The sequence below is a fragment of the Dendropsophus ebraccatus genome, chromosome 2, assembly GCF_027789765.1.
Source record: "Dendropsophus ebraccatus isolate aDenEbr1 chromosome 2, aDenEbr1.pat, whole genome shotgun sequence".
Classification (NCBI taxonomy): Eukaryota; Metazoa; Chordata; class Amphibia; order Anura; family Hylidae; genus Dendropsophus; species Dendropsophus ebraccatus.
In genome coordinates, this window is record NC_091455.1 from 39,309,471 (window position 1) to 39,334,830 (window position 25,360).

General features: G+C 44.4%; 1 protein-coding gene across 1 annotated transcript in view; it reads right to left on the reverse strand.

The window, feature by feature from the left end:
* Positions 1 to 2,144: 2,144 nt before the first annotated feature.
* RIPK2 (receptor interacting serine/threonine kinase 2) overlaps positions 2,145 to 25,360 on the reverse strand; it is a 33,838-nt gene continuing 10,622 nt past the window's right edge. Inside the window, exons 2-11 of the mRNA XM_069957393.1 lie at positions 20,354 to 20,507; positions 18,517 to 18,672; positions 15,196 to 15,347; positions 13,928 to 13,977; positions 11,356 to 11,517; positions 10,147 to 10,226; positions 9,083 to 9,175; positions 8,024 to 8,096; positions 3,886 to 3,960; positions 2,145 to 2,616 (exon numbers count right to left, since the gene is read on the reverse strand). Coding sequence (XP_069813494.1) covers positions 2,324 to 2,616; positions 3,886 to 3,960; positions 8,024 to 8,096; positions 9,083 to 9,175; positions 10,147 to 10,226; positions 11,356 to 11,517; positions 13,928 to 13,977; positions 15,196 to 15,347; positions 18,517 to 18,672; positions 20,354 to 20,507 — 1,288 coding nt within the window. The 3' untranslated portion in view covers positions 2,145 to 2,323. The remainder of the gene's footprint in view (positions 2,617 to 3,885; positions 3,961 to 8,023; positions 8,097 to 9,082; positions 9,176 to 10,146; positions 10,227 to 11,355; positions 11,518 to 13,927; positions 13,978 to 15,195; positions 15,348 to 18,516; positions 18,673 to 20,353; positions 20,508 to 25,360) is intronic.

The window sequence follows — 25,360 nt, forward strand, 5'->3', positions numbered from 1 at the left end:
ATAGAGAGCTCCATGGTGGATGTCAGATATTATTTACAGAAGACACTAGGATCTGTCAGCAGCTGGGATCATACATCTCTTGACCAAACCCACCCAGCCTATCGCATTGGGGTGTCAAGCAATTTAGATTTTTTTTAATATGCTGTTTAAGTCTATTAGGGGACTATTACAAGCAACCATTAGATTGCTTATATTGTTTAATGCTATGCCATTGCACCAATACCAATAGGTGCTCTGCATGTAGAGATTGATCAGACCACACCAAGGTATGTATTTTAACTCCGGCAATCAGGGAAACCTATCGGGCAGTGACAGAAGCTGCATATTACTATCATAAAACCACAGGGGTTAACAACACCCCATCATCTCTCCTGCACCCCTCTTTTGGAACTATGCTTGGCAAGTAAAAAAAAGCGAAAACATCTGAAAATGTTTCCAAATCGTCTTATTATGCTGTAGACAATTTCTTTAAATATGAACACTGGCATACTTGCGCTAAAAATATTAAGTAAAAAAATAGCAAAAATAGTGTAATATTATTTAGTATCCCTTAAACCATAGGGCCCTACTAACCCAATAGACTGTACTATGCATCGTCCAGGCCGGTATGTTATCAAACATTTATTGTGTTGAATGTGTTTATTCCATACAAACGCATAAAGTGAAAAAATAAAATAAAAAATATCAATTATATGTTAAGTTTCTATCACTTTATCATTGATCAAATGGTATGGTAACCTTGATCCATGATTAAGTGATAAAAAACCAACATGAATATTATGTTGTTCATTCTTCGGGGGGACGGCGGAATCTGCCTGAAAATAGAATGGAGTCTATGGCACAGGCTGGGAGCGGGGGTGAGCTGCGGAATTCCCGGCAGGTAATCCGCCCAGATTTCTTAGTTTACACAGATCCTCAGAAGGCATATGTATCACCATAATACTCAGTCATGATTACATATGTCAGATGAGATTGGAGGCATGTAGGTACAGTGGGACTCCATCGAATGCTATTGGCCTCATGTTTCAGCTCTGTACAACTCAGGTCTTGTATAAAGTCATATTTTACCTGTGTAGATATGTTGTATATTTCTACAGATTCATTTCAAATTTTAAGGTGTACATCCACCTTATACTTCAGTCGGCCAAATGACTGAAGGCCCTAATTACACCAGGCTTACCCCTCCTCTGCGCATAGAGGAAACATGAACATTCAGCTATGCCAAATTTTCATGTGTATGGGGAAGTCAGAAGACAAGTTCAGTTACTGAAAGTGTATGGCCATCTTTCACCAGTATATCAACAACCTCAGACTTTGACATTGTCTTTTTTAGTAAAATAATAGCCGTTGTTTTCAGTCTTCAATGATTTCCATTGAAGTCAATGGAAACAATGGTCGTTAGTTGACACCATGCATAGAATAACAAGTTATTTTTCGCTGGGACGTCCACTCACCTCCCAGGTCTGCTCAGCCAGTCAGTGAACGAGGCGGGATCCGTTTCAAGTTAGCTCAGATCCCGCCTCCGTCACTGACTGGCTGAGCGGACCTGAGACGTCATGTCACGGGACCCTCTGCTGGAACCGGGGAAGTGAGTGGACGTCTTTTCCCTCAGCCACCTCATCCCCGGTCCCAGCGAAAAAGTGCCCCCCTGCTGGAGTACCCCTTTAAACTTAAAGAGATTATCCACCTAAGAGCTAAAAAATTAAATGCTCCCACACTTGCCAAGTATTTTGAGCCGTCTCTTGTCTTTCTAGCTGCTGCCACTCCTGAATTAAAAGTGTTTTCTAAAAGTCGATCTATATCCAAGATGGCGCCAGCCGGAAAACTACATTTTGCATCATGCATTTCCCCTATTGGTCCATTTGCGTACCCACCCTCTTAGCTATCTTTCCTGCCCACAGCTGTCATTACTATTGCACAGTAACAAGTATAGAAGAAATCCCAACAATCGCTGATTACTTCGCTGAACAGGATTTCTTCTATACTTGATACTACGATCTCTCCGAGCACCGCAACACAGAGTGTTACAATTTTTTTCACTGATTTTGCATTACATTACCCCAGTATGTATTCCATACTAGCTGATGATGTAGCAGAGCTGACGCACGCATGGTGTAGCAGAGCTGACACACGCAGAGTCAGAGTGGACACAGAGAAGATGATTTTAGACATCCAGAGTGGGTATGGGAAAAAACAGGGAAAGGTGCACTACAACCCCACAAACACGGAGCATACTCAGTCTTTGGTGGGAGACCCACTTTAATGTCTAGTTGTGATTTTCATGGATGGTGACATATTTGCAGGCCAGCTATTGACAATTCCTTTAGAATTCTGGAAATGGTTGGAGGTCATTTTGACTGTTTTCTTTCAGTTTTTGCACAATAATCCTTGCAAACATTTCTCCTTTCAAGTCACAAGTTTCAATAAGGTTCCGGACCTTTCCACTCCTCGTACACTGTGATTTTATAAGTTCATAATCTTCCTTGAAGATGATCATTTTGGATATGAGAGCATCCAGGCACTGGTTCAGACAGGCGTCCGTCATCTGATTGATAATTCGATCTCGTTTCTGCTGGACCCACATGAGCACTGTAGAGGGTGACTCCTGTTCTGGATCTAATAGGATACATTGGGACAGGGATGAGTAAACAATGCTTTGGAATACTGTATAATGTAAAACAATAAAATATATGCATGTTGGTAGCATGGGCCCAATGTTCTAAAATATTGGCCATTTTACCTTTATCAACCATCCATGGACCAAATGGGATTTGTATGTCCAAGAGGCTGAATTTAAAGCATAACTGTCATCCCAGGGTCATTTTTCTGAAAACAATAAATATCTATAGTTCAAGCTATTTTAAGAACCTCTGTAATAAGTTTTATTAAGAAAAAGTTTCCTTCTGTACTCAAAAAGCAGTTTCCCAGCTCTCCCCTTACTTCAGATGAAGCAGGATTTCTCTGTCCATTCTATCCTATGGAGAGAGGAGGGGTCGAGAGGAGGGAGTTGCGCATGTAGGACTGAAAACACAGTCTACATCCTGCAATCTTATCTACCCTAGCTGCTAGATAAGAACTGACCTTTCTGACCTGGTCCTGAGGGGGAGGGGGAGAAAAAGCCTTTTGAGCACAGAAGCAGGCTTTTTTTCCTAATAAAATCTATTACAATGTTTCTTAAAATTGCTTGTACTATTGATTTCTGCAAAAAAAACAAAAACAAGAAAAACCATGACATGTACACTTTAATGGGCAATGTATATGGATCTACTGTGCCACCCAACCAGTATGGCTTTGGGCCACACCAAGGTGTTTGAATGAGTAGCCCCTCCTATGAGGATCTGGTGTTCTCACATTTTTGTGTGGGTTCTTTTTAAGGGGTTAGCAGATTGCTATCTCTGGGAGTGGTCAAGGCATTGGTGATGGCTGGACAAATGGACCAAGAGACACTGGTGCAAGGCAGAGACAGGTTCAAGTACTAGTCGAGGTCATGGTGTGGCAGTGTACTTTTGCAGTCAGAAATAGGACAGGGTAGGCAACACAGGCTCATAGTCAATGTAGTCAGGTCAGAAAAAGGAGGGGCAAACACATTCCATGATGGCAGACAGACGTAACGGCAATTATGCAAGCTGAGGTCATACACTGAAGAGCAGCATATGAATCCGGATCCGGTACGTGTGAAGCTACCCTTATAGGCAATGGCAAGGGACTCGTTTTTGGTGTGCACATTGGCCCATTGGCTACAAAGGGTTGGGGGGGGGGGGGCAATGGACAACAACAAATTTTTATTTTTTTGTGATGCTGTATGATTTTTATAACTAGATTATTCAAACAATATTATGTTCTTATTTATACAAAAATAGATATAGCAGTTTAATGCTTACTTACGCATGCAAATAGAAGTACCGGTAAATTGCGTAGATGAACTGCTTGGATTCCAGCCCGCCCTTTTGATAATTTCATCTTGAAAAGAGCAGAGAACAAATGTATTATTATACAGTAACAGTTTAAGGATCATACTGTTTTTTATGCACTTTTTTGAGACAAAACTAGGAGTAGATAGTAAAGGGAAATGTATTATATTAGAAAGACTCTGCTTTTTCCCCTTTTCATCCTCTACGAGTTTGGCTTCAAAAACTCCATTTTAAAAAACAGACTGCAGTGAGATGGCACACGTGAGAGCAGTTCCCGGACTGATTCCTGAATGAATGTAGAATTACATATAGGCAGGTGCAGTAGTGATTGGAAAGTAAAGGCAATGCTATGTTTGGTAGGTATGGGCATAATTTTGGGATACTTTACATGGATGTTGGATGAGGGGGTGGAGGTTATAGTTACAGCATCCTTGCTTGTATTGTATAGATTTAGGCACAGGCAGTTTAGGAGGAAGAAGGGAGTTCCTAGTGTCTAGTGTTTTACTATTTGAAGGTTGGTATTTAGGAGTAAATGTAACTTCCCGTCTTGTGTTTCTCTTCCTCTTACTTTGACCATAAGAAGTGTATGAAACACTTCCTTCCTGAAAGCCCTGTTTTAATTATTATTCTACACCTGTTTATTATGTGTATAATGAGGCATGTATTCTTCTGTCTCTTATATGTTTGATATTATCATTGTAATTTGAATTTCATGGTTAGCATTAACCCTTAAAGGTAACCAATCACACTAAAATTGGGCATAAAGGTAAGGAGAGGTGCTGGTACATCAGCCAGCACGCTTTCTAACCATCCCCCTGTCCCCCCCGTCCCATGAACATTCAGCCCGCAAAGTTAGTTTAATCGTGTCCCGCACTCTATGCAAATTACCATACAAGTAGTCATGGTGGGCGGGATGACTGTTCGAGTAGTCACGGTGGGCGGGGTCTTCGTCAAGTAGTCACTGGGTCCTGGGCCGGCTCCGGCGCTGTAATCACGCCCCTCCGGGTGTGTTGTAAAGCTGCGCCTGGTGACGTCACTTGGGGGGGCCGGCATTGCTCGTCGGCCACGCCACGTATGCGCAGAACAGTGGGTGAAGCTGCTGCTGTATTACGTTGCGCAAGCGCAGTTCAGCAGCGTCTTCTCAGCTTAGTAAAGACGTCAGCATGGCCGACGTGCAATGCTGCCCCCCCGAGTGACGTCACCAGGCACCGCTTTACAACACGCCCGGAGGGGCGTGATCACAGCGCAGGAGCCGGCCCAGGACCCAGTGACTACTTGACGAAGACCCCGCCCACCGTGACTACTTGAACAGCTGTCCCGCCCACCATGACTACTTGTATGGTAATTTGCATAGAGCGCGGGACACGATTAAACTAACTTTGCGGGCTGAATGTACATGGGACGGGAGGGACAGGGGGATGGTTAGAAAGCATGCTGGCTGATGTACCAGCACCTCTCCTTACCTTTATGCCCAATTCTAGTGTGATTGGTTCCCTTTAAAGCCGGAGGAAAGGGCAAACCATCAGCCTTGGTTCCCTAGAGGTTTTCTCCACAGGGTTTTATTCCTTCTCCTAAATGCTAAATGATGACTCTTAATGAGTCTATGATTTGCCTTGTTTAGTGCCATTTTCATCAATTCTTATTTGACTACACTTCCCGGGAACCTCATGAGGCATCTTCATGCCCCTGTTAAATGATCCTGCTGCAACTTTACAGCTAGAATTATCTCGGCAGTGACAGCCCACTCAGCTAATCACTGATTGAAGTGGGACAACGCCACTGCCAGTGATTGGCTAAGCAGGCTGTCACTGCCAATGCAAGTCCATTGCAGAAGTAGCAGCAGGAATGTTTAGCAGAGGACCACAGATGCTGCAGGAGGACCACAGGGCAGCATGGTTAGGTAAGAATAGGATGTCTGTTATTTTTTATTAAACAAATTTATATGTATGTAGTACCCCTTTCAAGTTATATGTCCATAGAATTTCAATAAGCATGAAAAACATATGATTACATAAAAATACATGGCCTCTTTTATACACAGTCACAGCTTTGGTTTGGCAATTCAGGAGTCAGGTGGACATTGCAGACCAACTGTATTTTCCTGCATATAAGACTTCTCTTTAACCCAGGAAAATCCTCTGAAAAGTCAGGGGTCATCTTAGAGGGCAGGTGCTGAAAAACCTGGAACCAGACTAAAGAATCTGCTGTCGCCGCATACAGTGGGGGGAGCTAAAAAACAGCCATATGCAGTGACCATATAAAGGGCAGAGCGAGCTGGGGTCCGTTCGGCAGGTGATGCAGTTATTGTTCTAAAAACAAATTTTAAACTGGCAGCCCTGTGCCCAACGGCCGTGGCCTAGATTGTGTATGCATTAGGCTGGCACACCCTCTCTGTCCCTCTTCCCCGCCCTCTGCATGTTTAGGAATGCTCCAGGCAGATTGTCTCCTATTCATCACCTGTGTCAGCACAGGACATGGGCTGGATCATTAAGGCACCTGTGCAATGTTCAGCATAGAGAAAATATTCCAGTGGCATTCCTAATGATGAAGAGGGTGGGGAGAAGGGACGGAAGGGTGGGGCAAAGTTAGGGCACAGACACTCCCGTTGGGCACGGGGCAGCAAGTTTAACCCCTTAACGACACAGGGCGTACATTAACGCCCTCACTGCCTGGGCCTTAACGCAGGAGGACATAAATGTACGCCCTGGCGCGGTCCCGGGCTATGGAGCGGGCTCACGAGCTGAGCCCACCCCATAGCGGGTGAGGATCGGCTGCTATCTGCAGCCAGGCCCTAACCCTCAATCGCACGCGATCGCACGGCCGCCCGCCATTAACCCATATACGCTGCGATTGGAGCATCTCCAGTCACTTAGCGATCAGGACCCCCGCAGCGTGTCTGCGGGGGTCCTGATCGCATTTCTCTTACCTTCCTCCTTGCAGTTCTCGGTTCAGTCATCAGGCAGGCAGAATCAGAAGATCACAGAAACACTGATCCCTGCAATGTTATGGCATAGCAGGGATCAGTGTTACTGATCCAATATATGTAAGTGATAGTTCCCTAAGGGAACTATAAAAGTGTAAAAAAAAAAAATCAATAAATGTTTTACAAAATGCCCCAAAGCCCCTCCCCAATAAAAGTGAAAATCACCCCCCCCCTTCCCATTTCATACATAAAACACATAGAAAGTAATAGAGGTTATTAACATATTATATACCGTAGCGTGCGTAATCGTACGATCTATTAAAATAAAACAATACTATCCCCGCACGGTGAACGGCGTGAACAAAAAGCAGTAACAAAAAGCAGAGATTGCTTTTTTAAATGCCATTTTTTGTATAAAAAAAAAAATAAAAAGCGATCAATAAGTTTGATCTAGAAAAAAATTTTACTAATAAAAACTAGAGATTTTGATACAAAAAAATTACACCCCATAGGTGAAAAAATAAATGCGCTACAGGAGTCACAATAGGGCCATTTTAAATATGCCTATTTGCAAAAAAAAAAATGTTTTACTGCTAATAAAAATAGTAAAACGTAAGAAAATCTAGTAAACTTGCATATTGCTGTGTTCAGACTGACCTCTAGAATAAAGGAAAAATGGCACTTTTACTGTTAAGTGCATTACGTAAACATGGAACCCCACAAAAATTTGCGGAATCGCATTTTTTGACCCAAGTTCACCCCATAAATGATATTTTGAGGGCTCTGTTATTCATTTTACGGCAGATTGTAATGCCATTACAAAGTACAGCTGCTCCTTAAAAAACAAGCCCTCACATCGCCCTGTAGGTGGAAAAATGAAAGAGTTATGGGTCTTAGAAGGCGCGGAGGAAAAAACAAAAAATGCAAAGGCACAATTGGCCCGGTCCTTAAGGCCATTTCAGGCTCTGTCCTTAATGGGTTAAAAGTTGTTTTTTAGGACAATAACTGCATCACTTGGCGAATGGACCCCAGGACAGATCTTGGATTACATGCAAGGTGTCCCTAGAGTCACATGTACTGTACCTGCCAAGTCACTAGATGGGGAACACAAAATTGTAGCAATAAAACAACATTGTCGTAATAATGTACATAGGCTTTTATGTTAAAGGACTGGCTGTTAAATACATACCTCCTGTATCATGTGGAGAGCATGCAGAAATTGGATATCTATTACAATCAGTAGGAAAACCACTGCTGGACATCTAATGCAAACAAAAGATGAAGGTTAAGCTCTGTGATATATTTGTTTAGAATAATTATTAGTTTTACTAATCCTCCCCCTCTCCCTCCTCATCGATGCAGAACACGCTATGTAAAAGAGCCGGGTCTGTTTTGTAACACATTTCCTGCTATCATACCCTCCTCCATCCAGACTATTATTAGCTTTCTTGTCTAGTGAAATTAATCATGACATTGCTTGTGTAACTCTTAGTCATGTTTTTCATGTGATTTTGCCAACCAACTTTTTTTTTTCCTTTTTGTTTCGAAAGAAGGTTCACTTTTAGGAAGTGATAAAAAGTAGAAGTAAAGATCTGAAAGAAAAGTCGACAGTCATTTGGCCCGGGGAAGGATAAGGAGCAATACAGTTCCAGAAAGTAAGATAATCAAAAGGGGTCATCCCAAAATCCTGAGTCAATAAGACTGCGTTTTTGCAATCCGCTTTTTTTATCCTTTTTTGAAAAAAACGGATGAAAAACGGATTGCAAAAACGGATGCATTTGTGTGCATCCGTTTTGATCCATTTTTCCATTGACTTCCATTATAAAAAAAAAAACGGATCAAAAGGGATCCGTTTTTTTTTTTTGATGGACACAAAAACACACTATTTTTTTTTGTCCGTTAAATGTATGCTAAAAACGCAGTGTGAACCCAGCCTAATATGGGACAAATAGAACAATAACACACATGTAGACAGCACTCCATCTATGGAGCTTGGAAAGCAATGACTATTCTTATTACTATATTTCATAATTTTCATAAAAAAAAGGACCTAAAAAATCTAAACTGTGCCTTCTAGGTAGTCGTTATCAATTTCAATATTCTAGGTATATCCATGGAAAAATTGACTGGGCACACTTCTATCTATAGAAGGACACCCCATATTGTTCCCTACCCTGGTATACTTTATAGGGAACACCTTTTACATATCTTTATGCATAAACACATAAAAATGTAATTTACCACCTACCGGAGGACTGCTCTCCGTTGGGATTCTATTTGGACGTATATTTTCTTCCACTGGCTGACTATGTGCTGAGCTATAGGATATATTGTTTCTTGTCTGGAAATGAATATACAATATGTTCATATATAATAAGATAATAGCCACATAACAGGTAGTTGTTAGCCGTTTTTCTGGCATAAAAAGTTAAAAATTAAGGGGCACATCATATTCGCACTAAAATGTAGGACTTTTGACTGTTTTGTGATTTTTAAATGTAATGGAAAAATCGTGCAGTGTTTAGCAGGAGGGGATGTGGCCTGCCATGGACTGATAGATTTGCCATAACTGCCGCACTCCTCTTTTTTAAAAACCTGTTAAAAGTGTCTGGTGAGACAGAAAAAGTGTGTAGTTCGAGGTTAATACCCCTGTATTTAGCATTTAGCTTAGCAAATCTACCCATATTCCAGATGTGATGTCACTAGAGCTCTATACAGCGGGATCACAATCTCCCTCTTCCTTCTGGTTATACCTCTAGCTATACAGCCCAGTATACTATTAGCTTTCTCCATCGCCTGGTTAAACTGGTGACTCATTTTTTAAGGCTGTCAGAAATCACTTCCCCTAAATCCTTCTCTTCTGAAGTCTTCACTAACACACAAGAGACCATTACACCATCTTCATGCGGTCCTACCTAAAGGGGACAAACTACCTTTACAGGGGGCCTACCTAAAGGGGAAAAAATTGTTACATGGGGTAGACCATCTACTGGAGGAAACTATATAGTGGGGAAACTACCTGCAGGGGATATTATCGTCCTGGGGGAAACTACGTATTATATATTGCGTCTTTTTGGCCATTTGTGTTGTGTTAACAAGGTGGGAAAGGTTGGGAGACACGACACTGCTGTAACTCATCAAATTTAGGATCTGAATGTTTGGTTTGTTGCCTGCTATATACTACACCTTGACAGATATCATTATCGTGAGATAATCAATGCCATTCAGTGTTTTACTGTCACGGCTGATCTGTATAGTATAAAGTACATGTCAGTATATCCCATCTTTTTGCTAGTGTAACTTGTAACTTACTTTTTTTATCTGCAGAATCCCTTCCAGCATTAAGATTTCATCATACATTTTGATCACTGGCTCAAGCTCCAATATACATTCTGAAAGCAAAATCAATAAATGAAATGTAAAAGCATTAATAAAAAAAAAAAAGATGGTTGGTAAGTAACATAAATCACAGTAAAGGGAATATGTGACCCTGGTGATAGATCACTTACAATTAGATTAGATTAAACTTACAATTCACATACAAACTCATTATGTATATGTGATTGATAACAGTCACATCACATTCTCAGCACTGCTGACACCAGTATACAGTAATGTACTGTATATTCTAATGCTTAAAGAGGTACTCCAGACACTCCCTCACTTCCAGAGTTCCAGACACTCGAATCTCCCTCACTTCCAGGTTCCAGTGAAGAGAATGGGAGAGAAAAGACTACTGGTGCGCATTCGCACACGGCGGCCTTTAAATTGGCTAGATCGCATTACATGGCTTCCAGCTTGCTCAGCCAATCAGGGCTGAGCATTCTGAAAAACATGTGATGCGCTCTAGCCAATGAAACGGCTGCTGGTGCGCAAATGCACCAGTAGCCCTTTCTCTCCTAATCAGTTCTACAGGAAGACGCCGAGGAGGAAGACCAGGCCCGACCCTCGCTCTGATGACACAAGATGGCGCCACAAGAACTTTGTTTGTAATGTGTGTTATTTAAAGGGAACCTGTCACCCCCCGTGCCGGGGCAGAGCCTGGCCGACCCATCGGTGTAGACACATATACTTACTGCTTCCACGAAGTCCGGTCCCGAAGCCCATCCTACCGCAGAGATATCCCTGTCCGAAGCCGTGCGCGTTCATCAGAGTTGAGTCCAACGCCCATAGAGAATGACGGCTCCAGTTATTCTCTATGGACATCGAACTCATCTCTCGGGAACGCGCGCGAGCGAGACCAGGACTTTGTGGAAGCAGTAATTATATGTGTCTGCACCCGGGGGTCGGCCGGGCTCTGCCACGGCATGGGGGGTGACAGGTTCTCTTTGAAAAAAAAAAACATTAATTGCCGGAGTTGTCCTTTAAAACAATGTATTAAGTAAATCTCTATGGTATGCCCCTTTAATATATATATATATATATATATATATATATACACAGTATATATATATATATATATATATATATATATATATATATATACCACTCATCATATGGTCATCTGGTCCTTATACTCACTAAGAAAAGCAGGTCTGTCATTGGGGTCAGCAGCCCATCCACTCTGCATCATAGACACAAATAAGTCCCGGTGGGGGATACCGGCGGGCAGGCTTTCCACGCTGATGTCCGGTCTGTTGCCTTTTGCTACAGTGTACATGATCTGCATTGGGTTTGTGGCACCTGTTAAAATAATCACATTAGAAAATATTACGGTAACGTTGATATAATCCCCTCTCCTTCATATAGGACACACAACAGTGACCACCTATAAATACTCTCTGTAATGTATATATGATAAGGATGACAGGGCTGAGTGTTATTAATAGCGATATGCTCTGTGTCCCTTAGTTTTTCTGCGACTATATATAACACTGAAAAAAAAGCATGTGGGAATCAAAATCCAAGTTTATTATGCAAAAAACTAATAATATTTTTTTATATTATTAGACAAAAGAAAAAATTTATAAAAACAACATCTATAAAGTACTAGATCCATGGGAACCTGAGCACAGCAGAGGAAAAAATAGTAGTAGTAATAGTTTAGTAGTAGTACTACTATTACTTAATTAATTAATTAATTAATTAATTAAAATTATTTAATGAATTTTTTTCTTTTTGAATGATCAATTTTTTTGTATAATAAACTTTTTATTCCCACTTTTTTTTCTTTTTGTGTTATACAGTATATTGCATTGTATTGTGGGACGATACCTTGAGGGCATAATAAGTTACCATTTCTTACCAGTGTGAACCCCGCCTCATGCAGATTTGTAAATTACTTTTATTTTAAAATCTCAAGTCTTCCAGTACTTATTAGCTGCTGCATGTCTTGCAGGGAGGGGTGTATTCTTTTCTGTATGACACAGTGCTCTCTGCTGCCACCTCTGTCCATGTCAGAAACCGTCTAAAGCAGGATAGGTTTTCCATGAGCATTTCCTACTGTTCTGGACAGTTCCTGTCATGGACAGAGGTGGCAGCAGAGAGCACTGTGTCAGACTGGAAAGAATACACCACTTCCTGCAGGACATACAGCAGCTAATAAGTACTGGAAGACTTGAGATTTTAAAATAAAAGTAATTTACTGTGCTCAGCCAATCGCAGCTGAGCAGCTGATGACGTGGCCGCGTCATTAGCTGCTCAGCCGCGATTGGCTGAGCACAGTTATGGTCAGCCAATCGCGGCTGAGCTTCGGATGACGCTGCAGAGGGCGGCCGGCACTCGGGAAGATCCGCTGGCCTCCCGAAGAAGACGTCACTGCTGAGGATCGGAGACCGTGGTCAGCACGTGACAGGTATGTATAGCGCACCACACTTCCGGGTACACGGGTGGGGGTGGTGGGACACGGGGAAGGGGGCCATTCACAGACATAACATACATTACAAAGTTGTATAACTTTGTAATGTGTGTTATTCTGTGAATAATTTTTTAGCGCCGGACAACCCCTTTAACAGGCAGTGAACTACAGATTACAGGGATGTCAGATACCCAGTGACCTATCCTTTAGAGCTTTTTTTCCAGGGGTAATAAAAGTAATTTCCAAATATGTTACGGATCACATAGACTAGCAAGCTGTAAGGAAGTTGTAAAACAACAGAGATTATTTAAGCCCAAGTTTACATGTCCACACACCCTGCATAGCGAAGGAGTTTATGTTTCTACTGACTCATTCAGGAGGAATAAACTCCCATTCATTTCCTCTGCTCCAGATGAGCAATTCACTTGTTTACTTGCATTTATTTCTATGAAATCCTTCAACCACGTACAGAATGTTAGGCATGTAATGAATAGAAAAGTGGCTTACATTAGTCTTCCGTTACAGAGATCCCTCAACCATTGAATACATGTTGTAAATGCAACTTAAAGGGGTTGTCCAGGATGAAACAATTCATAGCCTATCCACAGTCAGTTACTGCAGGCACTTAAAGTGACTCTGTATCCACCAACCCACCCCACCAAACCGCTAGTATGATCCGTTGGAGTAAAGTAAATCCTTACTGGTTGTGTCTTTTAAAATGTGCCCAGTGCCTTCGTTAAAGAAAAAAAATTATCTTTTAATCTGCAGCGCTGTGTCATACTGATGCGGCCTAGAGTGTCTGTGCCCCAGGTCTGTGACGCCCCTCATTTCTTCCTCTCCTCCCTCCTCATCATTAGGAACACCCCCATGCAGGATTTATAATCATTGCTCGTCTAAACAGTGAACCTGTGTCGCTAGGGCAAAGAAGAAAGGAGAGGCGTCACAGACCTGGGGCACAGACACTGTAGGCCATGCTAGTATGACACAGAGCTGTAGATTAAAAGATAATTTTTTTGCTCTAACCAAGGCACCGGGCACATTTTAAAAGACACGACTGGTATAGATTTACTGTCATCAATCGGATGGTACTAGCGGTTTGGTGAGGTGGGTTGGTGGATACCGAGTCGCTTTAATACCCATGCCGATTGGCTTGCCGTTATGGACTGTCTTTGGTATTGAATTTTACATGCTGTTTTAAGGTATCAAGACCAAGGAAAGACTAAAGACATTGTAACCCGAGGCTACGACTTGATAAACCATGGTACTAAAGTTTGCAATGTTGTAATAGATAATTACCTTCGTATGGCTGTTTCCTTGATAGAACCTCCCACACTATGATAGCATAGCTAGAATATAAAAACAGAACATAAACATTGCAATTATTTATAATCAACCACAATATAATATAATCACTATCAGCTTTCTACTAGCTTTACACATTACTTACTGATGTGTAACATGAGTGAAACCATTTTTTCTGCTCTATATGATATTCCCTGATATATGATATCTATCGGTCAAGTTACATTATGTATCATCTTGGGGACAATGGAGTCTTGTCTTCTAACAGACGAGATCATGGTCACAGACAGTAATACAAAATGGAACCGCAGGAAGATCAAGGTAGAGAGATCCAAGCCGTGAAGGCAGCCAGAAGCTGTACTGTATGTAAGGGAGGTGGGAGACTTAACTTTATCCTCCACATTATACACAAAAGACTGTTAGTTGATATAATGCTCTAATTGTAGACCTGGTCCAGGTCCAGCCTGCAGTTTACAAGTGCATACGATAGCCCCTGTAGTTCACGCAGCAGAGAAGAGTGCACACAAAGTGCTGAAAGGCTGTGTTTCCATTTCACATTTTTAACATAAATACAATCTAAGAACACAGTCTAACATTTACTACTTCCTGCTTCTGTCTGTATGGCATCTTCCTCTGCACTGCAGCCTCCGGTGATCATGTGATGGTTACCAGAAGCTGCAGTGCAGGTGAAGACACTTCCAGGAGGGGTAAGTGCAATGTTTCCCTTCCTCACTGGGCTGGGCGCATGGCACCAGTGGTGGTGTCGGTTTGGGACGTCAGCATGAACTTTAAATACAGGCCTGGGACTAACCTATCTCACTCTGTGAAGAGGTAAGGTGAGGTGGGAAGTCGCGAAAAGGGCAGCAAACAGACAGGGAAATAGAGTTATCAGACAGGCTCATGGCTCTTCTGGTAGGAAGGAGGAGAAGTGAAGTCTTAAAACAAACAGCTGCACTGACATAGTGGAGGAGTGTCGAATAATAATATAGATATAGATAATAGTGAGTGTCCAATATTAACAACCTCCTCCTCTCTATTTGTTAAGTTTCTGTGTAAGCCTCCAATACTCTAACTTCCCGAAGATACATATAAAAAAAAATCTTTTACATCCTCCTGAATCAGTGCAAAGGACACATTCCCTTCTAAGACCGTACGTAGGTGCTACCCTCCCATAGGTGCTACGTAGGTGCTACCCTCCAATAGGTGCTACGTAGGTGCTACCCTCCCCCAAATAATTATAAGCTCCTCCCTTCTATCCATACCTGTACATATCATGTTTAACACTTCCTCTGCTGTTCTTGATGCTGGGCTCATACATCTCTGGGGGCATGTAAATTATTGTTCCGCCCGGTGGATTTTGGTCACTGAATGACTGTGATAACATGCGCCACTTTGAAAGACCGAAGTCAGCAATCTAAAATAGGAAGTAGAAAAATTGTCAAGTAATAACGACAGCTGTAATTATTGCCACAACGTTGTATATTTTCTAAAGGATTGCTAAAAGAACCGTCATTAGATATGTGTATATATATATATATATATATATATATATATATATATATATATATATATATGTATTTATAAAAAGCCTGTAAGCAAGCATGTATCTAAAAAAATAAATAAATAAATAACATGGAAAAAGTTTAAATCATTCTGGCTCTGGGTCCTAAAACCCCCACTGATATCTAGAATAAGCACTTGACTAAGAAAAACTATGGAGCCCGTATGAGGAAACATACGGGGAGAGAAGTGCTCTTCTCCAAATTCGTTCTAGGGATGGTGGGGGTCTCAGCACCAGGACCCCGGCCAATTAAAACCTTTGACACCTCTTTCAGAAAAGTCAAAAGTTTTTTTTGTTTTTTTTAACGATAGTATCACTTTAACTTGAATAACAACAATTGGGTATTTTGTTAATGATTACCTGTAAAGGAATGCAACACTTGAAGTCTTATCTCATTTTGCTGTCCAGAGTAATCTCTCTAAAAAAGCTCTTATAGTTATTATTGGGAAGGGCTGTCTGTAGTGTTCACTGCATGATCACTCATAATGAGGTTTAGAAAGTTTCCTCTCTGATGACTGCTTTATAGAGATGAGCCAACTTCAAACGTTCGGTTTGGTAGGTTTGTCGAACTTTGAAGCAAAGTTTGGGCTTTGTCTGATCTGTACCTTAGACAAACTGCACTAAAATAGTCAAGTGGTTGCAGGCATTTAACTGTTTTAGGCTATGTTCACACTGCGTAAAACTACGGCCGCAGTTCTCACCGCAGAACTACGGCCGTAGTTTTGCGGTGTGTAACATAGCCTTATGTGCAACAGGATCCCGGCAGGAGCGTACACACATCGTATAGCTCCGGGCCGGGATCACATGCGGTGCCGGAAAAAACTGACAGGTCAGTTTTCTGCGGCCGGAATTTACCGAATTCCGGCCGCAGAAAGCCCTGTCAGTTCACACAGTGAAGCGAGCGGCTCCGGCTCTGATGGAAGCTGGAAGCTCTGATGCGGGCGGGCGCTGACACTTAAATACCCGCCGCGATGATCCTGGCACAGACCGGCCATTCTGTGACCCGGCCGGGGTCACGGAACGGCAGGTCTGATACGCCATGTGAACATAGCGTATTTAGCTGTTCGCTCATGTCTCCTTATGTGTCCACTATCCCCCAGTGTCATCCTTCTCTGGTGTCTCCTGCAGCCTCATTCGGCCGATTTAGCCAATCACTGACTGAGACAGGACAGCACCCTGGCCAGTGATTGACAAAGCAGGCTGTCGCTCTTGTCTCCAGCCAGTCACTGGCCATGGAGCTGTCCTGTCTCAGTCAGTGATTGGTTGAGTGGGCTGGAGGAGGCTGGGGACACCAGAGACCTGTTATGCTGTTAACCAGAGACCTGCTATCCTGGCACTTCTCTCGTCCGTCCAGCTGTCTGTGTGTGACTATGACTAATATGGAAGATGAATGCGGTAGTATGTCTCATCTTGCCACAAACTTCTAAAGAAAATTACCAACGCTCAGCTCTTGGTGGGTAAAGGGAAGTTACTGACGAGAGCCATTCATGACATTTCCTCCTTTTAGCCTCAGGAACTATTAAAGGGGTTATCCAGTAGTTCCAAAACATGGCCACTTTCTTCCAGAGACAGCACCACTCTTGTCTTCAGTTTGGGTGCAGGTTTTTTTAAGGGTCCATTTACACAGAAAGATTATCTGACAGATTATCTGCCAAAGATTTGAAGCCAAAGCCAGGAATGGTTTTGAAAAGAGGAGAAATCTCAGTCTTTCCTTTACGACCTGTTCCCTGTTTAGAGTCTGTTTCTGGCTTTGGCTTCAAAGATCTGTCAGATAAATCTGTCTGTGTAAACGCACCATAACTCAGTTCCATTTAAGTAAATGGGGCTTAATTGCAAACCACAACTGAACTGGAGACAAGAGTGGTGCTGTCTCTGGAAAAAAGTGGCCATGTTTTTGTAGTTCTGGATAACCCCTTTAAGGCTGTTATGCAGACTGTGCACTTTCAGAATGAATATCATTGTATATGTTATATTTGAATTCATTTCTTTCTTAAAGGGGACAGGGAATGGAAGAGAAAAGAGACTTATGTGCACCCCTTTGGCTGCTTCCTGTCCAATGCCGCTGCTGTTCCACGGTGTCCTGCGGAAGTGCCCTGGTGATGTCACCATACACTGTGTAAGGGATTCTGTGACCAATCACTGGCATCAGCAGTCACAAAATGAAGTGCACAGGTATTGGCTACAGTGTCCCATGTACAGTGTATGGTGACATCATTAGGGGCTGGGATACTGTACTGGGAGTGACCTGAAGGGTGAGTATATGTTTTTTTGTAGCATTGGCATAGTGATCAGCTGATCTGCAGCGTGGCAGTGGTGAGTGTCATTGATGGTGGAAAGCTGACTGCTAGAGTTAGGTTATTTAAATGGAGTTGTATATTTCTGCCCTGGGCAATGCACACATGCACTAGTGGCACCCCTGTGTGTTTCCTGCAGGACGGCCGGGTCATGTTCATGTCCTGTCACATTCCGTGGAGATAAAACTGGACAGGACAGGACAACTAGTTACACCAGCTGTCCCCTGTCCAGAGTGCCTGAGGCTGCCTGGGGTTGAGTGAGAAGACCATCAGCGTACGTGCACATGTGCACAGTGCCTTCCCCAAGTATTCATCCCCTTGAGATATTTTTTCAAACGAAAATCTGGAATTTAAATGGATTTTACTGACATTTTATGAATGGTAAATTATAGTTAATCTGACAGGTTACAGAACTGATTCCCCATGTTGCCAAGATTCTCTAAACTAGCGCCAGTATAACACCAGGAAAAAAGTTGTAAAGCCTGTTTAAAGTTTTGTGAGTTTTATATGCCATTTTTTAATTAATAGTTTTTTTTAATTTTTCTACTATATCTTATACTGGATATATCTAAACCATGTAAACGGGGGACACGTCTGGCCCGGTCTTTGTTTAGGCTTTGTTAATACTGCACATTTTAGTGAATTGAATCAGAATTTATGTATCAGGTTAATGGATTTCGCTGACATTCATGAATCGTTAGGAAGATTTAAAAAGCAATTGCACTTACCTTTACATGGAGTTCACTATCCAGCAAAATATTTTGTGTCTTTAAATCATGGTGCAGCAGCGGAGGGCTCATATTGTGCAGAAAGTTAACTCCTAAGGCAATCTCGTAAAGCATGCGGAACCGTAACGGCCAAACGATCGTTGTTAAAGGGTTATCCTAAAATGAGAAATAATAATTATTATTACTATTACTACTACTACTACTAATAATAATAATAATAGTTGTAATAGAGAAAGCATACATATTTCTGATTAGGCTGTAAATTTAAACTCCCAAATTAGACCAGCTATTGTTTGTCTATCCTTGTCATTGACACTAGACCTCTGGCAAAAACAAATTATGTATTTCCACATCCAATTTGGGCATTAAAAAATAATTAAGCAGGTGTACAGTTTCAAAAAGATTTATTGGAGAAGATACTTCATCTATATTAGGTCTGTCATTTAGTGTAAAGAAATATTCCAAGAAAATAAACATTTCCCATATCCACAGGATAGGGAAAATGTAGGAGATCCAAGGGGTGGGGATGGGGTGTCCAACCTCTCTTCACGTTGGGCCGCTGGCTTCTGTATTATGTCCTTCTGTTAACCCCTTATGTACTGCAGTGTGTAAGTGACCCAATGTTTACTTACATGCTGCAACACAAAAAAATGGTTAACAAGCAGAAGACAGAGATCTCTGCTTTACTGCACTGATAACCTCTGACCTCTGTTCTCCAGCTGCACAATCAAGTAGGAAAGGAAAATGTCAGCTCCGTGCAGAGGTCAGGGGTTATCAGTGCTCGAGCAGTAAAGCAGATATCTCATTGTCTTCTGAGCTTTGGGTCACTTACACACTGCAGTACATAAGCAGAAGGTAGTCCGCTCCTGCACCTATGTATTTAACCATAAGGGCTCCTAATGGGCCCTTATAGGTAAAAACAGTGGACTGTCATAGCAAGCAGCCTTTGGCTCTCTGCTCTCTCTCTCTCTCTCTCTCTCTCTCTCTCTCTCTATATATATATATATATATATATATATATATATATATACGCTATGCTTTGTGTTGTGCGTAGGGGAGGGGGGCCAATTAACATTTTTTGCTATGGGGCCCCGTCAATCCTAGCTTCGCCCCTGATTCAGGATACAGAAGTCTAAGGCCTGATACGGAGATTGCTGAGGGGAACAGAGGTCAAACCCCTGAGTTCTCCCTCTTTTCCTCTATCCTGTGGATAGGGAAAAGTTGATTTTCTTGGAATACCCCTTTAAATTCCAATTCAGGTTTCCAACTTTGGAAGAATTCTGGTTCTAAATGTTTGTGCAATTGTTTGGAAGAACATATGTGGACATTGAGAATTTATTGGTTAGTCCATGGCAACTGGATTAGTCTTCTGCATTCAACACTAAGGCCCTGTTCACATTGAGTAAATTCAATGGAATTTCACGACGGAGCTCTCCGCCCCGGAATCCCACCTGCCTCAGTGTCAAACGGAGACTCTATGGGAGGGCTTGCATGCCTCCACTCTCCTCCGCTCTCTCAAAGAATTGACATGTCAGCCTTGATGAAACTGCCTGCTCAGCCAGACACTGGCCATAGTGTCCTTCAGGGTCAGAACACCAGCAACAGCAGGAAGAAACATTGCCTTGATCACTGATGCTGTAGGATATCCCACTACAACTCCATGCTGCGTTGGGTTAATGCAGTCATTGGCTGTTTCTGTATGGCAGCTGTGATGGATCAAAGTTGTTTACTTCTGGCTCTATTCTGTATGACAGGTCATCAACATATTTTATTTGGAAACCCCTTTAAATAGAAACCATATCCCGTTATTAGCAGGATCCTGAGCTCCTACACCTACCTCATGTAACAGCTGGTTCAATGATCCGCCTGGCATGTATTCTGTCACAATTCCAATGTTATCTTCATCGTTGCAAATTCCCAGAATTGGAAGTATATAGCTGAATCTGGCCTTGTGCAAAATTTCTGCTTCTTTTAAGATTTTAGTTCTTTCACTGCAAACATAATAAATGCATAAGAATACAATTCTATAATAAATGACTTGCTATAAAACAGTGCAGTAACCTGGGATTGCTAGGTATTGTTAGCGGTGGGCTAGGTGGTCGTGTTTTGACTGGGCACTTGTCACTGTGGTGATGCCGACCCCCGGGTATACCGGGTGCACTGCCCTATCATAAAGGGTTATCCAGTCTCATTGCCCAATTAGATTCCCCCCGAAGGGCTAGTATATATATTGGGGTTAGGACTAATTGGTTCAGTTCAGATGAGATCGGTTCTGGTCAGAGTATTAAATGAGCAAGTGTGTATGCCCAGAGCCTGCTAAGGAGGTTCTTCCAGGGCCTGGCCAGGCGGCCAGGGCCCATGTTGGGAACTATTGTCTTTTTCTCCTTACCTTTGCTGCCTTAGCCATGTCCAGCTAGAGTGCTGCGAGTGAGAGGCTGTGGTGAAAACGGGGACTATTCGTATTCACGCTGGGTTGCTGTTTCTCTACCTCTGATTACTACATAAGACACCAGTACTGTACAAATCATTAGTATAGCACAGTGCAAAGGCTAAGTGTCTTATGCAAGCTGATTGGATTCCTAATGAATACCCCAGATGGCTAGTTCTTCCACTAGGTGGGCCTGTAATGCTTGATCGTGTGTCACTCAGTGCCCATAGGATAGCTCAGGCAGATGTTCATTACCATGGATACAGGACTCTCTTCTTACAGCCCCAGCTGAGTACCACATTGTCTGGATAGGATCCCAAGTTTACAGTTCAAAGACCCCAAAGTGCCTCAGCTCCACACCTCAAGGTTATTTTATTCCAAGTATCTATTGTATTCAGAGCCTAGGTCAACAGCTAATCTTTATATTAGTTCTTCAGTAAGGACTTTAACTTTTTAAGTGCTTGCGACACTCTACAAAACAAGAATTACTGTATCAATGTATCCAGGGATGGGCAACCTGCAGATTTGTGGTAGGCTGAAGGATAGATATCAGAGGGTTGTTGTTGATGGTGTATATTCAGAGCAGAGACTGGTACAAGTGGTAGCCACAAGGGTCTGTTCTGGGTCCTGTTCTTTTTAATATGTTTGTAAGTGACATAGGAGAAGGTTTCATAGGTAAGGTTTCCTTGTTTCAATTTAACAGAAATGTGTGCAAAGAAAGAATGTCCTGACTGAGTGGGAGAATACACAAGAGTACGTGGTTTTGACCCACACTTCTAATAGAACAAGACAATTTTGATAGTCTGAAAATAAGAAATGTTTTTAAATATAATGCATTTGAGCATAACCCTGCGGGAACTTTTTTAAAAGCTGCGGTGGTTCATAAGTTTCAATGAAACAGAAAGGAAGTCAAGGATAGTTCCATTGTAACTATCTGCTGGACGGCTACAAGAATCTGGTGTTACATCATCTCACTCAACATCCACAGTCAGTATAATACATGCACATACAACATGCATGCAAAACGTAAACTTCATATGTACAAAGCAATAAGAACCTCCACATTTAGTACATGTTTGTAACACCTGGAGTAGTGGATCCACTGGACCGTCACCAGCGATGGCACTAACCTCACCAGGGAGCGGAGTCTAAGGGGCCGCTGGTTTTCACCAGAGCCCGCCGCAAGGCGGGATGGACTTGCTGCGGCAGGCGACCCCCAGGTCGCTACCCCTGGCTTGGTTGCTGGTGACGGCAGGCGAGGCGTGGCAGGAGCAGTAGGCAGGAGATGGCACTGGCAAAGGTCTGCAGGTGAGAGCGCACGTGACAGGCTGAACGCAGGAACAGATGGAGTGACAGGGAAACAGGAACCAGGAACAGGGACTAGGGACCGGGTAACGGATAGGACTCAGGAACAGGGACTGGGACCAGGTAACGGATAGGACTCAGGAACAACAGGGGGCTGGGCCAAACGCTATGGGAAGCATGTAGAGGCTCCAACACTAAGGACAGGGCATGCTGGGATTTATAGGGGAGTGATTGGGTGCAACTACCAATTAGGAGCGCACTGCCCCTTTAAATCTGAGACAGCCGGCGCGCGCGCGCCCTAGGAGGCGGGGACGCGCGCGCCGGCCGGCACAGCGGGAGACAGGAGCGTGGAGAGGTGAGGCGCCCCCCGGGGCCGAGGTGACAGCAGCGCCGGGTCCCCGACTATGGACACCGGCTGCTGCATAGGGCAGGTAGCGGTCGCGGCGGCGGCCCGGAACGCGGGACGCCGCCGCGGCCGTAACAGTACCCCCCCCCTTTGGCCTCCCCCTCTTTTTTGCCTGCAAATGGCACAGGAAGCCACAAAGTCTTTGACATCTTGGGATAGGCTGGGCCACCAGTAGTGGCGAGAGATCCGTTGGCCGGTCTTACGGACTCCCGGGTGCCCGGCCTCCAACGAGGAATGTCCCCAGTTCAAAATACCTCTTCGAAGCGCAGGGTGAACATGAGTCTTTCCGGGGGGTACTCTCTGAAGAGTGGAGGTGACGACTGGTACTAGGCGATCAGGCGGTATAACGTGGCAAGGGACCTTCTGTAAGTTCTTCCGGTGGTGAGAGGACACGACCTTAGTCTTGGGTACGGGGAGAGGGTACACCTCGGCAGAGAAGGCATCCGCCGAGTCTTGGTCTTCTGCCGGTAGGCCGGATAGAGGCTTGGCCGGGACAGGAAATGACAAAATACACTTGGTCTGAGGTGACTTGAGACACTGGTGGGAACAGTCCTGACCCCAACTGAGAATCTCCCCGGTTCTCCAGTCCAGCTGAGGGGCATGTTCTTGTAGCCACGGGAGTCCCAGGAGGACCGCGGGGGAAGAATGGGGCAGAACGTAGAAGGATATCTCTTCTTGATGTGAAGGACCCACCTGGAGGACTAAAGATGCGGTCTGGTAGTACACACGGTCGGTAAGAATTTCGCCCGTGACCGAGGAGATAGTCAGGGGCCTGGCTAGTCGGGTCACGGGTAGCCGCCATCTTTGGACCAATGTTGCCGCAATAAAACTGCCTGCTGACCCAGAATCGAGGAAGGCAGTAGTCAGATGATTTTGTCCTGAGGGAGTCCGGATGGAAACTGGCATAGACAGACTTGGAATGGTGGCATTTACACCTAGGGACACCTGTCCCACCGGACCTAGGTGCGAGCATTTTCCGGATGTTTGGGGACGTAGGGGACATCCCAGCCGGAAGTGATCGGAACCACCGCAATAGAGACAGAGATTCTGCTCCAGGCGCCGGATTCTTTCATCAGGCGTCAGGTGAGCCCGTTCCACCTGCATAGGAATCTCAGGAGAGGGTTGGGACATCGAAAGGTCAGGATTCTGGAAAACTGGCGCCAACTGGGGATGGCGACGGGAACGGGTTAGTAAATGTTCATGCCGAACCTCCTCCTCCCTCTCCGAAAAACGAGTATCAACTCGGGTGGCCAGTAGAATGAGTTCGTTCAGGGAGGTAGGCAGGTCTCGGGCAGCGAGCACGTCTCTCACACGACTAGACAGGCCCTTCTTGAAGGTGGCCAATAGGGCGGCCTCGTTCCAGTCCAATTCAGCTGCCAGGGTGCGGAACTGGATGGCGTAGTCACCAACAGAGGAGCTGCCTTGAGAGAGGTTGAGGAGAGCAGTCTCGGCTGAAGAAGCACGGGCAGGTTCCTCAAAGACGGAGCGAAACTCGAATAGGAAGGCCCGGAGATTGGCAGCAACAGGATCATCTCGGTCCCACAGTGGCGTGGCCCAGGCCAGGGCTCTACCCTCTAATAGGCTGATGATGAAAGCCACTTTAGAGCGCTCGGTGGAAAACTGACTACTCAAAAGTTCAATGTGCATGGTGCACTGAGTCAGGAATCCTCTGCACAACTTAGAGTCCCCAGAGTACTTGCTTGGGAGGGCCAGTCGGAGTGAAGAAGCAGCGTCAGGAGATGGTGTGCGCTGGGCAGTAGTCTGCTGCTGTAAGGCGGCAGTGAGTTGCTGGATCTGCTGTGACTGTTTCTGGATTTGTTGAGCCTGTTGCGCGACCACTCTGGCGACGTCACGGAGATCTGGCACCTCGCCGGGATCCATGGTTGGAGCCTACTGTAACACCTGGAGTAGTGGATCCACTGGACCGTCACCAGCGATGGCACTAACCTCACCAGGGAGCGGAGTCTAAGGGGCCGCTGGTTTTCACCAGAGCCCGCCGCAAGGCGGGATGGACTTGCTGCGGCAGGCGACCCCCAGGTCGCTACCCCTGGCTTGGTTGCTGGTGACGGCAGGCGAGGCGTGGCAGGAGCAGTAGGCAGGAGATGGCACTGGCAAAGGTCTGCAGGTGAGAGCGCACGTGACAGGCTGAACGCAGGAACAGATGGAGTGACAGGGAAACAGGAACCAGGAACAGGGACTAGGGACCGGGTAACGGATAGGACTCAGGAACAGGGACTGGGACCAGGTAACGGATAGGACTCAGGAACAACAGGGGGCTGGGCCAAACGCTATGGGAAGCATGTAGAGGCTCCAACACTAAGGACAGGGCATGCTGGGATTTATAGGGGAGTGATTGGGTGCAACTACCAATTAGGAGCGCACTGCCCCTTTAAATCTGAGACAGCCGGCGCGCGCGCGCCCTAGGAGGCGGGGACGCGCGCGCCGGCCGGCACAGCGGGAGACAGGAGCGTGGAGAGGTGAGGCGCCCCCCGGGGCCGAGGTGACAGCAGCGCCGGGTCCCCGACTATGGACACCGGCTGCTGCATAGGGCAGGTAGCGGTCGCGGCGGCGGCCCGGAACGCGGGACGCCGCCGCGGCCGTAACAATGTTAACGCAACAGGATTTTGCGGCCGTCATTACTCACGCCATCAAAAAGAGATCCGTTATTTGACAATGATGAACGTCTATAATGATCATGATCATTA